This window comes from Atractosteus spatula, chromosome 7 (assembly GCF_055471065.1).
Source record: "Atractosteus spatula isolate fAtrSpa1 chromosome 7, fAtrSpa1.hap1, whole genome shotgun sequence".
Classification (NCBI taxonomy): domain Eukaryota; kingdom Metazoa; phylum Chordata; class Actinopteri; order Semionotiformes; family Lepisosteidae; genus Atractosteus; species Atractosteus spatula.
The window spans coordinates 42301798-42319594 of record NC_142712.1 but is presented as its reverse complement, the minus strand read 5'-3'; the positions used below and the strand labels follow the sequence as shown (position 1 = coordinate 42319594).

The window sequence follows — 17797 nt, the reverse complement described above, 5'->3', positions numbered from 1 at the left end:
CGGTCTCTTGTAGCAGCATGGAGGAGCAGCCACGCATTGAGAGAGATCACTTTGTATCACGCCTGCAGGGAGAGTCATCTCTGTTCTTGTGATTGCCAGAAGTGGGCCTGGAGGTGTCCTTTGGTACAGATTTGTAAAGATTGATAAGCAGGATTGAGGTTGGAATAATTAACTTCATTCGTTTTAATTCTCAAGGCTACAAACAAGAGAGCATGTGGTCTCACACTAGTCTGTAATCGATCTCGTTCAGCTTGTTCCAGACAGTCACAGCCATTTGTGCAAAGAAGAAATGAGACAAATGCACTTGGCTCTAGTTTCCACTTGTGTCTTCAGATTCAGGTTCCACTAGGATGTCTTTGTCCAGGCCCTAGAAGATACTGAATACCTGAATCAGTCCGCCTTGTAACCTTCTCTCTCCAGGACTAAATAAATCCTTTTCCTGCGCAGGGGTCTCTGTGTTTGCCTGGAAGGGGGAATCGGAAGATGACTTCTGGTGGTGTATAGACCGCTGTGTGAACATGGAGGGATGGCAGGCCAACATGGTGAACACCTTCTATCCATTTTATATTTTATTAATGCTCTACATTTTCATTTTTCATTGGAATACATTCAGGAACATGTTCCAACGATAGCTCTAACTTTATAAAACCTGCTTACTAAAAACAGTGCTTATAGCTTATATTTTGTAATCAGTAGGAATATTTTTAACAATGAAAAATGCTAAATTTTCTTTAAATTCAGTTTTCAAAGTAGCTATAACGTCATTCTGCAGTCACTTTTGCGGATAAGAGTCAGATTTTAGCTGCTGTTTGGAAAATGGATTAAACTTCTCAGAGGGGCAAGAGAACTCTGAAACTCTCCGGGACAGTTCCTCTGCCCTTAGCTGGACCAGTCTATCCAAACCCTAAAATCAGCTGCAGTGAATGAGGCCCTTCGGTTACATCATTCCTCTTCTGACACTCGAGTGTGCCTGTGCAGTGAACAGCAGAACCTGTTCCCCCTACTCAGTGCACTTGCAGGCCTTGCTTCTCAGGGTAGTGGGTGCACTTTGAAGTAACCTCTGGTCCCTCATAAAAAACTACATTAATTTTGCATGTTTACCACACTTTGGTTCTTACACCTTTCTTTTCTTTCCCACACTCCTCTGCTGCGGCACACTTTCCCGAGGCGTGTCTCCGCCATGCTCTGTTGCAGGACAGGACCCTGAGGCCTCAGTGGAAGGAGGAACAGGAACTGGACAGTTTTTGACTGAAATTGGTCTTTTCTGTCTTTTTTCCTGCCATCAGATCCTAGACGACGGCGGGGACCTGACTCACTGGGTGTACAAGAAATATCCCAACGTCTTCAAGAAGATCCGGGGGATTGTGGAGGAGAGCGTCACTGGGGTGCACAGGTGAGGCAGCCAGCCGGGTGCAGGCGAGAACGTCAGCTTCCCAAGCAACAGCTGAGCCAGGGTCCCCGTTTGAGAGTAGGATTCCCAATTGGCTTAGGTATCAGGTGTGAGAGTGGGGGTCCTAGGTCTCTCTGGTGTCAGGTGTGAGAGTGGGGGTCCCAGGTCTCTCTGGTGTCAGGTGTGAGAGTGGGGGTCCCAGGTCTCTCTGGTGTCAGGTTTGAGAGTGGGGGTCCCAGGTCTCTCTGGTGACAGGTTTGAGAGTGGGGGTCCCAGGTCTCTCTGGTGACAGGTTTGAGAGTGGAGGTCCCAGGTTTCTCTGGTGTCAGGTTTGAGAGTGGGGGTCCCAGGTCTCTCTTGTGTCAGGTTTGAGAGTGTGGGTCCCAGGTCTCTCTGGTGTCAGGTGTGAGAGTGGGGGTCCCAGGTCTCTCTTGTGCAGGTTTGAGAGTGGGGGTCCCAGGTCTCTCTGGTGGCAGGTTTGAGAGTGGAGGTCCCAGGTTTCTCTGGTGTCAGGTTTGAGAGTGGGGGTCCCAGGTTTCTCTGGTGTCAGGTTTGAGAGTGGTGGTCCCAGGTCTCTCTTGTGTCAGGTTTGAGAGTGTGGGTCCCAGGTCTCTCTGGTGTCAGGTGTGAGAGTGGGGGTCCCAGGTCTCTCTTGTGTCAGGTTTGAGAGTGTGGGTCCCAGGTCTCTCTGGTGTCAGGTGTGAGAGTGTGGGTCCCAGGTCTCTCTGGTGCAGGTTTGAGAGTGGGGGTCCCAGGTCTCTCTGGTGGCATATTTGAGAGTGGAGGTCCCAGGTTTCTCTGGTGTCAGGTTTGAGAGTGGGGGTCCCAGGTCTCTCTGGTGCAGGTTTGAGAGTGGGGGTCCCAGGTCTCTCTGGTGGCAGGTTTGAGAGTGGAGGTCCCAGGTTTCTCTGGTGTCAGGTTTGAGAGTGGGGGTCCCAGGTCTCTCGGGTGTCAGGTTCGAGACAGGCTCATGCGAGTGGCTCGCTGCGCCTGGAGTCTCGAGTCACAGCAGAACACTCTTGGCCACCAGTGTTGGGATTAGTGTACCAAAGCTTTCCCTGCCAGTTCCCAGGTGCCTGCAGGCTTGATGTGATCGGGGGGCATGCTGCTTGTGCAGATGGTTGGTATATACCCTCCTGCCATGTGCTGCAGGGCTTCCATCATGTCAGTATATGAATGACATTGATGGGCAGATCAGGTGAGCATGTTGGCCCATCCTCATCCTCCCCAAGCAACACAAGACTCACTGCTGTGGCAAGACAGAATCAATTCATCACTGAATTTAGTGCTTTTGCCACCATTAACAAAGGTGCTTCTGAATAGCTTGGAAAGAAGGCAGATTTGTGGTCTTGGCTTGTTGAGTTTTATTTGCAGTTTTTGCCTGGAAATTTAAAGATTTGAAAAAAAAAGTATAAACCCATGAAAAAGTAACTGCATGCTTATACATTTCTGTCTGTTGTGCCACTCACCTGTTGCATCTCTTCAGGCTGTATCAGCTGTCCAAGGCTGGAAAGCTGTGTGTCCCAGCCATGAATGTGAATGATTCCGTTACCAAGCAGAAGTTCGACAACCTCTACTGCTGCAGGGAGTCCATTCTGGATGGGTGAGTGCCAGCTCTCCTTCCAATTACAGAGCGCTTTTATTCTGAAAACAAAAATGAGATTTTTATCACGCAAAGTGAAGTGGAGTGTGGGCTAGGGTATATATACACCACTCTTTTCTGTCTGTTCATGTCATCAGATGGAAAGATGCAAGATGGGAAAATACTGAGTGAAAGACCTGAGCAGTTAGCACTCACTGTTGGTTTTTTATGAAAAAGATACATTCCAGATGTCTCACTAGGGGACTGATTCTCAGGAGCTTCACTAGAAAGAGACTGATTCCTCACTAGGGAGTGACCAGCTCTCAATAGCCTCACTACAGGGGTGACTGATTCCTCACTAAGGAGTTTTGGTCATTGACAGTGTTTTTTGTCTCATAGCTTGAAGAGGACCACAGATGTGATGTTTGGGGGAAAGCAAGTTGTTGTCTGTGGATATGGAGAGGTGAGCTTCCTTGTGTCTGTTAACATGGATAATGAAACACATTCATAATACATTTTATCTCCAAAGTTCATTTTAAACCTTTTTACAACCAAAGCCAGAAACAAAACTCAAAGAAATGAACTTAATTTTTTAAATCACCAACAAAACAGTGCTTCATGTCCTCAGTTTAAAAACACTTCATCCTGAGTTTTCAATCCAACTTTGTCAGATTCTTTCCTTTTAGAAGAAAGCTGTTGCAAAGCCCAGAAACTACTTTATATCTGGATTGCTGTAACAGCTTTGAAATGCCCTCTTGTTATTGCTCAGTTCTGAGACAGCTGTGATCTTCTCCATGTTGTTTATGAGAAAGAGCTGTGATCTTCTCCATGTTGTTTATGAGAAAGAGCTTGGCAGGAATTTCTGTCACTGGCAATCCAGTCTTTTCGGGTGAGGAATGTATACAATGGTATTAACATCTTGTGCCCATATACCACGTAAGGAAATTTTGGAAAACACAGTACATATGTTTTGCTCTGTTGCTTCTAGGTATTTCTGTAGGTCAGATGTTAAGAATGATGAAAACATAAGATGGATAATTTAGCAGTCTGGAAAGTCTTGTTTGCTGCTTGACCATACTCAGGTTTAGCTTTAAGAGGCCACTGAGCATTGCTGCCTGGTGTCACTCAGGAGTTTGGCATGGCTGTGTGTTGCAGGTTGGGAAGGGCTGCTGTGCCGCTCTGAAGGCTCTGGGGGCCATCGTCTACATCACGGAGATCGACCCCATCTGTGCCCTGCAGGCCTGGTGAGCTGCGTGTCAGTACCCTCTCGGACAGGGCGCTAGGAGGCTGTGAGCTCACCATCTGCACTGCTGCTACCTTAACCCCAGCCTCAGCCCTTATATTGATCCTAATGCCAATGCCAAACTTTAGTCTAACCTCAGGGTTTACCTTAATCTTAACCTCAGCTTTAACCATCAGACGTCCCCTAACCCCAAATCTATCCGAGGGATAAAAAACTAAATGTGCATTTAAACTCAGATGTACCCATTAAGAGAGCAGCAGTTCTGGTGGTCATAACATGTACATGTACTGTACATGAGAATGGCTGTGGCAAACAAGGCTCTTTTAAAGTCCCAGATTTTAATTCAGAAGGTCCTCTCTCACATCTGGGATAGCACTATCTGACCTCTTCAGTTGGTGACGCACATGCAGTTGACTGGCTGCTCGCTGTGTGTGTTTCCTGCATTGACTTACAGACTGCAGTCGTATACTGTATATTCAATAATGCTGAAAATGCATGCAGGAAACCGTTTTACTGTTTTGCCCTTCTTTGAAATGATGAAAAAACTGCAGCTAGAATGAAGTGACAGCATGCTCCTCTTTCTGCCTGGATAAAAATGACTCATCTGTGGACCGATTAAAAACAGAAAAATTCCAAAAGAGTTTTCCAAAAAGATTCTAAATGGGAAATTTGTGATAGCCTGACCTTCAATACAAGCATCCCTACCACAGTCACCCTGATATTGTGTTTGGAGACTTTCTGTTCATCCATAAATTCAGAAAATCTGGAAACATAACTTTCAAGAAGCTTTATTAGGATTGCTGCATTTTAAAATGATACATTTATGGTTTCTGTTTCCTGCAAAGTTTTCAATCACTGTCTTGTTGCAGTATGGACGGGTTCAGAGTGGTCAAACTGAATGAAGTCATCCGCCAGGTGGATGTGGTCATCACCTGTACAGGTAATTCAGGACCACAGAGCAAGAACACGCACTGACACACCTCGCAAACCAGTCATTTTTTATGCTAAATAAACATTCCAGGACACGTGTTTTAAAATGTATATTAAAGGTGAGAAATGTATTTGATTGACAGTTAAACCACATGTGTTGAAGTCAGGGGTTCTTAGGGCAATTCCAGGACTTAATGTAGTCTCAAATCAACCAGGTGATGAAGTTCTGTTTTCATTCACCTTTACAATGCTTCACGCCTCCTGTGTCCCTGATGATCCCTTCCACGGATGAGCTTGCTCTGTGGGCATGACTACTCTATGGACTTGGCTGCTGTTATTCTACACTTGCTGGACTCCTGTGGAAAACTCTTGTCAGTGCAGCAGGGCGTTCAGAATGATGCTGTGTCAGATTCATTTCAGACTGTGAGCCGCTTTACTCAGCTGCTTTGCTGTCTTCACTGGCCCCTCGCCTGCTCCTGTGCAGATATTACATTTCTAACTATGGTCTGAAGTGCTTTCATAATCCAAACCCTTCTTGCTGGTCCCTGGTGCTTCCTTTGAGTAGGGCTTATTAGTCATTGCATCAGCTAAATGGAGGCTGCTTGGGGATCAAGCTTTAAGTGTCTGTTCCCAAATATCTTGAGCTCTCTCCCTTGTGACATTTGATAAGCTACAGCTCTAAGAGTTTTCAAGTCTAAATTTTTAGTGGATTTTAAACTGTATATTGCGTTTTTTCAGGCAGTAATCTGAAAAGTTTTACTAGAAATATACGGTAGTGTTTTAATTGTTTTCCTTTTGAATTTTGTGTTATTTTTACTTTGTTGAACACACCAGGATGTCCTTTCGACATTAGTCTCACTCTGTAAATAAAAAAAATGCTTTAATGGAGGTACGTACTGTATGTGTGTTTGAGTGATTGTAGGTTTGTCAAAAGACATTTTGTAACCCTTGAAGAAGAAATAGATCTCATTTACACAATTTGTGATGAGTGTTGCAATTTTTTGGTTTTGTGATGTGGTTGCATGTATCACAGCAGTTCAGGAAAAGCTTATTATGGGATTAAATCTGTGTTTGCCTTAACAGACTTGCTTCCATAATCTCTAATTCTTCCGTACTCACCTCAGGGAATAAAAACGTTGTTACCAGGGATCAGCTGGACCGGATGAAGAACGGATGTATTGTGTGCAACATGGGGCACTCCAACACTGAGATTGATGTGGTGAGTAAAGTTACAAAGACAGCAGTGACTCTGCCCACTATGCATATTATGCACACTACTGTCCAGGCTCTCGTGCAGACTTTACACCTGGCCTGAGGCTCATTTCAGTCTCTGAGCTAGAGACCTTCTCATGCTGGACAGCATCCCTCTGACACAGAGACTCCATATGTCATTTACTCTTCAAAGCCTCAAAAATTAAACTGTGTGGGGGAACAAAGTCATTTTATATTACAAAGCTTTGACTTGTTTCATCCCGCTTTGAAGATAAGACTCCTGTGCGCTGGGAGTTCTTAAAGCCATTCCCCCTTTCGAAACGCTGTATAATTGTGAAATGTTATTGTCTTTAATACTGAAAACTTGGCTCTAAACCGAGTGACATAGGACAGTATCTCTGCAAGTGAGAGGTCAGGAAGCGTCACCCCGCGTGGTGCGCGGCTGATGCGGAACGGGCCGCAGAGGTCCTGACGGTTCTGTTCTTGCAGGCCAGCCTGCGGACCCCAGAGCTGACCTGGGAGAGGGTGCGCTCACAGGTGGATCACGTCATCTGGCCCGATGGCAAGAGAGTGGTGCTGCTGGCTGAGGTACGAGGCGAGGCCCCGTAGTGGAGGGGTAGAAGGAGGTGCAGAGTTTGTCCCAATTCACCCAGCTCCTGTTACACCCCCCAATTAGGGAATTGTAGGACCAGGAACCCCACGTCATGCAGATTTCAGACTCCTGACAGTGTTCAGAAAACAAGGAAAACTGCATCGTATCAAACTGACGTCACAGTCAGCCATTCATTCACAACAGAAATAACAAAAAGGGAAAAAAATGTTTTGTTTGGGTCCCATTTCAGTAGTTATAAGAAGAGAACAGTTTAATTCTGCTTTTAAAGGATCAAGCTGGTAACGAGTTAAAGAGACCTAGAAAACTTTCTCTACTAGGTCTCAGATTTCTTTTATCACTGAACATTGTGCAGAGCTATCAATGAAAGGCTCTTTATAAATTACAGGTATTGTAGCTGGAAAGTTGTAATTTCAAACCGGGGGGGGTGCAGACTGCTGTTACCCTTGAGTAAGATGCGTTGCTGAGGCTTCTCCAGTAAATTCCGAATTATAGAATCGGGTACAAATATAAATTCCATGTGAATTAAAGCATCAGCCAAATAAATTTGAATTAGAAACAGTGATTAATTGGACATGTGAAAGTCTTAGATGAACAGAAGGCAGAAGCTTTCTATTCCTGCTTGTATTAACTGCACACAGCCACACCTGCCCTGCACAAAGAGAAGGGCAAAGGAAAATGCCAGCCATTACATCAAAGCAGAACATTGGAATAGTTACAAAGGCAAGGAAGCTACTCAGTCCATCTCACTTGTTTTTAACTAGCAGTTAATTGATCTGAGGATCTCATACAACAGTTTCATAAAAGAAGGCAAGATGTCATCCTTTATTTAAAGTACCTCCTTTTCTCAGATATATAGTCACTTGTGGTTTACCCTTATGATCTTTGGAGCAGTAGGACTTGGGACACTGCAAGCATTCAAATGCTCCTGTACTGTACAGTTATGATTTTCACATTTTATAGCTTTATTAGTTTATTAAGTACAATCCAGAAGTCCCACACTAGGGTGAATTCAATAGATAATCTGTGCTATCCGATAACTTCTGTGTCACCTCAGCTGAGTGAGCAAAATTATAAGCGTGCCAGAAATATATCTTTTTTGTCTGTTATTGGTGTAAATTAGCATTATGTCGATTCATACATAAAACTCCTCTTAATCAGCAAAATGTTTATGATTGTGGGAGTGGAGCACTGTGTGTCTTAGAAATGCCATTGCGTGATTTTGAGTTTTTAAAATAAAATATGTTTCATTTTTTCAGGGCCGTCTCTTAAACCTTAGCTGCTCCACAGTTCCAACATTTGTTCTGTCCATCACAGCCACTACTCAGGTAAGTGCATCTAGCTTAGTTTGTACTGATAATAAGTACAGATGTGATTTTTGCCTGTTAATGGGTTTGCGGTGCTATAATTGAAGGATTTGTTTCTGCATGTGTGTAATGGGCACTTTTCCCTGTTCATGTCTTCATATAAAAACTTATCCTTGACCTGAAATTATCCAGTTTCTAGCAATATAAGTACCTAGAGCAAAAAATATTTAGAGTGCTAATCTAAACCCAGTGGTACAGCACATAGTCAGAATATACTGGAGGTCTGTTCTTCATGCCTCACCCTTAGAGCCATGTTACAAGGTATTGCGATGCGATAAAAGTATTCCAAATGCTGAAGTCACAGCCTCATCCTTCAAACACAGAGAGCACAGAAACACATGCCCAGTTGACCCCCACCTCCATATAAAAGGGCTCTGAATGCAAAGGGTTAAATTTCTGGTCCCGAGCCCATTAATATGCGGTTGATAAGTTAAGCAGCATAATTTTCCACAGAGCTCCGTGTAAAATGTAGGCAGCTTTTGGGAACATTCACAACACAGCTGTTGCCGACACTCATGCACAGTGTGCTTCAGTAGGTGCTGCCATTTCAGCAGTATCCCGAAGCTCTTCACAGAGGGTTGTGGGCCTGTTTCTGCATGTGGTCTGAAACAACAACAAGGTATTTCATATCTGGACAGACACAGACCTTGTCATCCTTTTACAGGGAACTCATTTTTTCTTTTCATTGCTGTCTGAATCCCAATATGAAGCAGAGACATAGGTGCACTGCTGAAAAAAGCTCAGAGACTGAACAAACATTTTTCCCTTAAATAACAAATCTAATAGCAGCAGTCCCACGCCTGCCAGGCTCACAACAGCTTCCAATCATATTGCACAACTCTGCTTTACTTGGAGTGAGAACCCATGCAAAGAAATGATAAGAGGAGTGGAGTAAAGAGCAGGAGCAGCACAGCCAGCAGCAGAGAGGGAAACAGGCACAGTCTGAGCAGTTGAGTTTGGGAGAGGCTCCTTGAAGGCTCCGCCTGTATTTTCCCCGCTTTGACAGACTGGGTGTCCTTTGCCAAGGGTCCCAGAGAATGCATCAGCATTGAGGAGTACAGGCCACTAACCCAGCTCTCTCCCTTCTGCTCAGGCCCTGGCTCTGATTGAGCTGTACAACGCTCCGGAGGGCCGCTACAAGCAGGACGTCTATCTGCTGCCTAAAAAGATGGGTAAGCTGCTGAGAGCCGTCCCGCACTGTTAGAGATGCGGCTCTGGCTTCAAAGCCATGTGGAGTACAGTGGCAAGTGTGTGAGCAGCCCTTCCTTGCTATTGGCTCATAGTGCAAATTCTGTAGCCTTTTCGCTTCAATCCACAGCTTGCTACTCTTTCGCTAGTTCCAGATAAAATTCCAAAATTTGCTAGGGATGCAAGCAAGCATCTTCTCTACACTGTGCAGGCTTCTGAGGTACTTGTTTCCAGGAGTGGCGCTGGCTGAACCATTTTCAGCTGGCAAACTCCTTTGAACTGCAGCATTTTCACAGAACACCCACTCTCTCAGTTCCTGCCATGATGTGTCCAGCGCAGAGCTGCATTAACATTACTGTGCTTACATACTGCTCACCTTCTGCCCTCCAGTGGCCATTAAGCAACAATGCATGTTTGAACTTGAGCACTGGATTGTACAGTACAATGTTTGTATAGAATGGAGGGACTAGAAATTCAGATATGCATTGATCTTTGTTCTATGTTTGTTAATTTAATTTTGCAGATTACTGTATGACCTTTTCTATGGAAACCAATTGCTTGCTCAATCTGTTAAAGCCTACAAAATTAACTACAGGACTCTTTCAATGCAATTACTCAGCCAGACTCTATTTGTTTGTGCTTTCAACTTTGTGACAGGCACCTTAAAACACACCTTAATGATCTTGTGCACATGTGTAAATGTGGTACCTGTCACCTTTATCAGATAACTTGTTGCAAAAATCTACATGAAGGAGGGGCAACTCCAGTTCTGGATAGTCACAGGGGTTCCTTTGTTTTTAATCCAACCTCTGGTTTAAATTGAATTAAGGGTTTAATTAAAATGTTACATCACCTGACACAAGTGCCTGTGTTGCAGACTAGCTGTATGAATCCTGTTTGTGTCTGTTTGCATTTAGATGAATATGTTGCCAGCTTGCACCTGCCCACCTTCGACGCCCACCTGACGGAGCTCAGCGATGAGCAGGCCAAGTACCTGGGGCTGAATAAGAATGGGCCCTTCAAGCCCAACTACTACAGGTACATCCCAGGAATTAAGATCCGGATCTTACAAAAGATGCTGCACAGTAAAGGAAAATAAGTTTTAATGCCCTCAGTATAGTAGAACAACTGTATTCAATCCTGTCAGTTTCCCTGTGATCTCCCAATCCTCCAGTATTAAGGACTGGGGTAGACAAACACCAGGAGTAAAACAATCCAAGGAAAGGAAACCCTGTGCATGAGGCTGAAACCTTAAAAAGCTTAAAACATCGAAGAGAAAACAAATCAGTTAAGTTTCCCCTGTGACAAGTGATAAACTGAGCAAATTGATCCAGTGCCTCCATCTGAAGATTTGGCCCCAGGAGATCCTTTCTGTTCCTTCCATCTTGATTCTGGGTGAAACTTGATAGAATAATCTTGTTAATTTTGTTGATTCAATTTGTTTAGTCATGTTTCTGGCAGTGTTGCACTGTCACTAATAATCACAATTATTTGTGTTGACATTTTAACATTATGATGCATTTCATGTCTAATTTGCCTTAACAACACCTAGAATTGTTTTTCTGCTTATTAAGACTCACTGAGCTTTTTAGGTATAATTTAATGGTGCTATAGGAAATAACTGATTTGAAACCGAGTATCTACTGTAATTCAGGACTAAAATATATCTGTGTCTCACCTGTTATAGTTTGAAATCTGGTTTCTTTGTCCCCTCAGATATTAGCTTCCAAGGCTCAGACCTGAGAGGAGGATTCGCAGTGCCTGCGACACTCCTGGATGTGCTGTGAGCCCAGAAAACCTGACAGACGTTTTTATTATTTTCTACTTCGTTTCTAAAAGCATTTTTATTTTTCCCTGAGCTGGACGTGGTGGTGTTTCGGTTTTTGTTTTCTGTGATTGGAGTTAAAAAACCACACAACTGCCTTCGGTCCCCTCACGAGGAGCGCTCAGCTCGCACGACCGCGCAGACCGACCTGCTGCGCTCGGGTGAAAAACACGCGGTTGTACATTGTGTTCTTTCGGCATGTTTCTTTTAACAGTTTTCAGTACTTTTAGAACATCTAATTTTAATTTTCTGACAATCTGAGATATAGTTTATGTACTAAGTAACCTGAAACAGTGCCAAATGGTAGCTCGAGGGGCGTATCAAGAATGTTTTTGATCGCTTTTTTGTGTCTGTGCACTTTGGGCTCAAACGCACATTCCGCAGGGAGGGGACTCATGGGTGCAGGGATCTGGGAACAGGCTGCTCCTGTTGTACCATTATTGGTAGGTTTCTTTTTTTGGGGGGAATTTTTTCGTTTTCCGGACATTGGACAACAAGTTCTGCAGTGCAAGACAACAAATGAGTACAGCTTTCACAAATGCAGAGGGCGAAACCCAGTTAGTGCTGTGCATTTCAATGCAGACACTGTACACCTGGCTTCCGATAGATCACTGAGCTGCGGGATGAATGCTTAGCAGGTGTATCGGAGCAGGAGAAAATAATTCAAAGAGATCACTCTCACACATCCTTAATTAATTGCATTTATGTAGCACCTTTCCCAAAGTGCTTCACATAAAAAGGGGGACCTACCTCGCCCCTAATTGAAGTGCAGTTCGTCCTGGGTGACTCACCGCAGCCCCACTGCACAGCAGATCAGGGGGAGAGCTGAACAATTACACCACAGACTGAGCAAACCTAGATTCCAGGGTGGAATTCAGCCAGGGCACGGGGGTTTACACCCCTTCGCCTTTAAATCCATTTAACTGCACTTACTGTACATTTATTCACTGTGGTGCCCTGAAGCCAGTCATCCTGTGACGATAACGCAGATGGCTGCTGTAGCTCTGGTGGTCTTTAGCTGGCAGAAATACCTGCCTCAGGCTGGAGCAGCTTGGGTCCAGCCCCTTCTCTTGTAAAAGATTACTGCAGTGAATTCATGGTATTCTTACACTTGTGCTGTTGTTTCCTGTGGTTTTGATGTGCCGCTGCTGTGCTTTTACTACATAGATTCATAGAGAAACCCTGGCAAGTTACTAAGGAACTGGAGTTTCCTCAGGGTGCAGTGAATAAAAACTCAGTAAAGAGGAAATAAAACCACTGTAAAAAGTGCAAGTGCAGTCTTACCATGGTAATGTGTAATAAGGGTATAAGCACTGCAGTCCTCTCCCTGACACTCTTTTGGGTTTTAATGTTGGGTGGTATACTGGATATTCATTGTGGTTTTAGGCTGATGCACAACACATTGATCTTCCAAGTGCAGGATGGTGGTGATTTTAAAGGTTTTTTCCTCATTTTAAAATCTTTTTAATGTGCTTTTCACCATGCTGTCCTTTGTTAGATATTACCTGCCTTTCTACTGCCTGTTTTCCATGTCAACTGATTCCTTTAAAGACTATAGATATGCCTGTATGTTTATTTTTAAATAGTAAAAAAAAAAGAATATATATTCAGAGAAAAGTAAATAATATTTAGTGATCGAAACTTATAACCATTAATGATAAAATGGGGAAGGGGGGGAAGTTTTCGTTGCACTTGTAGGAGTTCTTGGGAGAATTTCCAATTGTTAAATTGTTAGAAAAATTATTCTACTAAAAAAACATTTCAGACTGGAAATATACTCGTTGCTTCTGGCATTAGTGTTTAATGAGCTGCAACACTCGGACTGCCTTTTCTCCTCATTCTTACCTGCTGTGCTGTTAGGTTTCCTGAGGCAGAGTCTGCAGGTGTTCGTTTGAGAAGCTACAGGCTGTACTGTATCTGCTCTGCTTTGCACCAGTGCCAGACAGCAGAGGATTCTGCCATCAGTGTGTCCCAGAGTACTGGCATCCCTTTGACAGCCACTAAGGCCTAATTACTGTTTCAGATGGACTGCACTATGGTGTTTTTTAAAAAATACAATGCAAGAAAACTGCTACAGCTTAACCTTCCTTCATGCCTTGAAGTGCACTAAAAAGAAGTTCAGTAGCTTGTGGAAACCTGAGATGGACTGGCGTCCCATCCAGGATGTATCCTGCCTTGTACCCACTGCTTGCCAGTATGGGCTCCGGCTCCCCTGTGCCCTTGTATTGGATAAAGCGGATAGTATGTGGATGGGTGGATAGTTTGGGCAAACTCTAATCTAGGCGGAGAAGAGTGTCCATAAAAAGATGGTGCTGTGAGAAACCCCAGCCCCTACTAGCACCACCTCCTTTAATGAAGGCTGAGCCAGTGGAGGGAGCAATGTGAAAACCAAACACACAAGTGAGCGAAGAAGCACGATATATAGATGCAGGTGGGTAGGAATGGGTGAGATCAGCGTTGACCTACTACTGAACTTCCAATTAAAACTCCAGAAAACCCTTTGTGGGGATCCTGACCAAATGCGATCTAAGCTAGAACCATTCCGGTGTTCCATTCTTTATTTCTTCATTAAGAGCAAAAACTATTTTTGCTAGCCTTGTCAGCTTTTGGAGAAGTAGCTTTTTTTAAATATTCTGAACGTATAATGGATAGTTTTTTTTACGTTTTTACATTCTGTGACAAAAGGGATTGTAGTGCTTTTGAATTCCCAACAGAGGAGTGCACTGCGTTACTGCAAGATGGACCTGATAGAATGTCGCCCTTTTCTTTCAAAGTAGTTATCACTGTGATCGGTGATACCGTGCGGCTGGGTCACTGTTTTTGCTGAACGTCTTTTAGCTAAACGTTATTGGTACAAATCCTAGAGCATGAATCCTAGATACAAATCCTTTCTTCTTGAAAAAGTAGAATTAAAGTTAAAACTTTCAACATTTAAAAAAAAACTGATTAAAAGTAGAACATTTAGGCTTGAACAAAGCAATTCACTGGGAGAATTTACATCGTCTTGTTTTGTGATTTATTCTCTATTTTTGTATTCCTCCTCCTTCTCTACAAATGTATTAGTATCAAGATCCACTTTGGTAAATCTCTTCCTGTTTCTGCATGGTTTAGTTCACATTCTCACATGGTCATGGTAAATGAAGTCAAAATCCCATTCTACCACTGTTATATTGAAAATAAATCAGATCTAAATAATAATCATAACTAAACATTTTTACTGTACACAAGTTTTCAGGTACAGAAAAGGTCAGTGTAGAAATAATAAGAAACATAAAATGAGAATTGAAGTGCCAATCTGTTTTGGTTTAATACACTGCTAATTGAGAAATGCAACAAAACTTTTCTAATATTATATTCCATGTTTATGTAATAAATGCTGTATGATAAATTTGCTGAATTAGAAGGAAATTATGCACAAGAAACAGATTGCCCTTCTGTGTTCTCACTTTTCTTGCATTTAAATGAGATGCACCACATTTAATAGCAGATAATTGCAGTTGGCAGCAAAAAGCCCCAACTTGCTGTGTCAAATTGCCCGAGTGATTCAGAATAAAGTGGACAGTTTTGTGTTTATACAATGCATTGGAACAGTTCAAGCCCGGATGAGATGGCAGCTTTAACATGACACTTCTTTGGTCCTGTTACCAAAGAAGATGGTCTTGGTTTTACTTTCAGCTCCAGGGACAAGGAGGTCAGCTTCTGAAGAACAGGTTTTTGTGTTGCTAAGGCTGACATCCGTTTGAAGAGCACGTCACTGGTATTTAGAGAAGGAAGAATGTTGCAGAAATTCACCTTCCTTGACCGTTTCCAGTTAAAGGGGCGAGTAATGGCGTCGTTCCAAGGAAGACGTGTTGCTACAACAGTGTGGGGAACAGAAGAGAATGCCCTCCTGCGCAGCCCCAAGTGAGAACGGCGCCCCCAGCAGTGTTCCCAGATATAGCGCGACCTGCAGCCGGGTGCCCAGCTGAAGCACAACTTGGCAGGGGACGCCTGGACCTGCGGTGGATTGTAGAGCTTATACACATTTTGCACTTGTCAGTAGGTGAAGAAAGGAGGAATAAATGGCCCACAGATTCACTTACACGGCTGTGGCAGCCCTTTCTGTCAAGTAGCGTGGCGTATGTTAGAAACCCGCTCCTTTTCTTTTCCACTTACCCCTCTCCCCCTGAAAGATAAAAAAGGAGAGTGCAAGGGGGGGACACACTTGTAAACAGATGGTTCAGTTGGGCACAATTTAGCTTTCATCAATATGTACTGTACTTTTAATTTGTGACTTAGCGAGCATGCTGTAACCATATCAAATAGTTTTCTATTAAGGAAAATCATTTTTAATTGCTGTAATAATCTGACACTTCTACGTTAATGTGTACATCTTGAATCTTAATAAAAAAGCTATGATTACATTTGCTGTGCTGTGGGTCTTTATATTTTATTGTTAAATGATCTTAGCTACTGCTAAATAACTTCCTTTTTAATTGTTGAACAACCTAGTTATGTTACTGCTTCATTTTTTTTCCTTTGTTAGGATGAATTTTCCAGACATTGTATTAATAATCAAGGTGGTCTGGGCATCTGTAGAGAAAGTGGCTTTAGGTCACATTATAGAGAGAGAAGTAAGAGACTGAATTAAACAGCAGTTGGGTTTGAAACAGAAAGTGCAGAACCTAAGGATTAAACAATAAAGTTAAAAAATTAAAAGTTGATGTAGTGAGTTAATTTATAATGTACTCTGGTGAACGCTCTGTTAATCTATTTTATCTTTAAGTGGTGAAATTGAGTTTTTAAATGTTTCTCATTTTTGAGGATAAAAGATTACTTTGGGATCAGTTAAGGCCAGGGACAAGTCAAGTATTATGATTAACATATTTTGGGTCAAGGTTGCATCATCAAGGAAAAGTTGTAAAAGCACAGGTAAACTGTAATGTTCTAGTGCTAAAACCACACCTGCTAATGATAAGCGTGTTGACTCAGCATTCAGAGAGGAAAAAAAATTAAATATTTTCCTTCCTGAATAAGCAGGAAATACTGTGAAACCGTTTTGAATGTAGATGGAAACTCATGGCGATCTACTGTATATAAATGCAAAAATGAATCCTGAATTAAGTCAGTTTATAGTGAGCGTCTTAAGCATCAGAATGTGTATTTCTGTGTCGCTCAGTACCAGAGTTCCAAGCAATGTCAGGTCACCTACCATACCTCTAAACATAAGCTTACCAGCACACAGGAAAGGAAAAACTCTTCTCCAGAGAGACACTGCCTGCAGCGTCCTGACACAGGTGTTCCACTCTTGCGTAACTTGAGAAGAACACGTACAGTACACGTGTGTTCACTAAAACTGTTCTTATATAAAGGTCATAGTACTTTTGAGATCACCTTCAAGAAATATTTCTCTGTAACTGTTTACCTATTTGTATTCAGCTTCACCATGTGCACAACTGGAATCGCAGGCAAGTGATTGATGGTGGGGTTTTGTGGCAAAAGCAAAACTTCATCATCACTCCGCCACTATAATTCTCAAATCCCAGATTCTGGGTCTGGGGGTCAAGTCTTAGATGTTACAGTACATCACTGTTAAAGCACTAAAAAAATCCACATTTAAGGAATTTACTTTAATAGCATAAGAAAGTTATTTTTTATGTATTATAATAAAAAAAGTAATATTTGGAAGCTGGAGGGTATTTCTTTTTCCTTGTCAAGTTATTGCATCAGAAGAAAGCATGTCCCAGAGCACACTCTAGATAGTATGGGCCAGTTAGCAATGCCAGTGTCATCCTGTAGCTTCAGTCAGCAATGCCCATGTCATCCTGTAGCTTCAGTCAGCAATGCCAGTGTCGCCTGTAGCTACACTCAGCAAAGCCAGTGTCATCCTGTTGCTAAAGACATCTTTGATGGTTCTCCTTTTAGAGATAAATACAGCTGTCAAAGAGCTTTGGAGTTTTTCCTCTGGTCTCTGACTTATCCCTGGACTCATGTAGAACTGGGACATTGCCACTGTGACGCAAGTGGCTTATTTCTGGGACCGAAAAAGAGGAAGTGTTGATAAAAAAAAGTATCTGGCAAATTTCCCACTCTGCAATTGAAACACTGATGTGGTCTGAGTATGTCTGCCTGAGGCCCTATTCTATTTAGAAGCAAAGCACACACCTTTAAACATGTCCTCCAGAAATGAAGAACATCCTTCTGTTTCAATGGAGTTTGTAATGAAAGTTCAGGAGGAATGACAGCAGCCAAGTTCCCCTTCACCTCAGCTGCTCTTCCTTGTGGTCCTGTGTGATGTCACTTCCTGGAGTGCTGTACAGAGTCACAGGAAAGTCTCTCCACTCCTTCACCCCACCTCCACCGGTGCAGCTTCCCTTGGAGAATTTCCACTCTGCAGGGGCTCCTGGCCTCCTGTCCTGTGGCCAGTAAACCAAAACTCTTCCTGACTTTTCAATAAACCTTCATACCGCA

At 43.0% G+C, this 17797-nt stretch overlaps 1 protein-coding gene across 4 annotated transcripts in view; it reads left to right on the top strand.

Moving 5' to 3' along the window:
* Nucleotides 1-15750, top strand: part of ahcyl1 (adenosylhomocysteinase like 1) — a 44598-nt gene extending 28848 nt beyond the window's left edge. For all 4 annotated transcript variants that reach the window (XM_088921878.1, XM_088921879.1, XM_088921881.1 and 1 more), the window contains exons 6-17: nucleotides 448-542; nucleotides 1287-1393; nucleotides 2877-2993; nucleotides 3372-3435; nucleotides 4128-4216; nucleotides 5085-5155; nucleotides 6270-6364; nucleotides 6847-6945; nucleotides 8227-8295; nucleotides 9428-9506; nucleotides 10440-10560; nucleotides 11239-15750. In XM_088921878.1, the coding sequence (XP_088778004.1) occupies nucleotides 448-542; nucleotides 1287-1393; nucleotides 2877-2993; nucleotides 3372-3435; nucleotides 4128-4216; nucleotides 5085-5155; nucleotides 6270-6364; nucleotides 6847-6945; nucleotides 8227-8295; nucleotides 9428-9506; nucleotides 10440-10560; nucleotides 11239-11245 (1013 nt within the window). In that variant the 3' untranslated portion in view covers nucleotides 11246-15750. The remainder of the gene's footprint in view (nucleotides 1-447; nucleotides 543-1286; nucleotides 1394-2876; nucleotides 2994-3371; nucleotides 3436-4127; nucleotides 4217-5084; nucleotides 5156-6269; nucleotides 6365-6846; nucleotides 6946-8226; nucleotides 8296-9427; nucleotides 9507-10439; nucleotides 10561-11238) is intronic.
* The last annotated feature ends 2047 nt before the right edge of the window (nucleotides 15751-17797 follow it).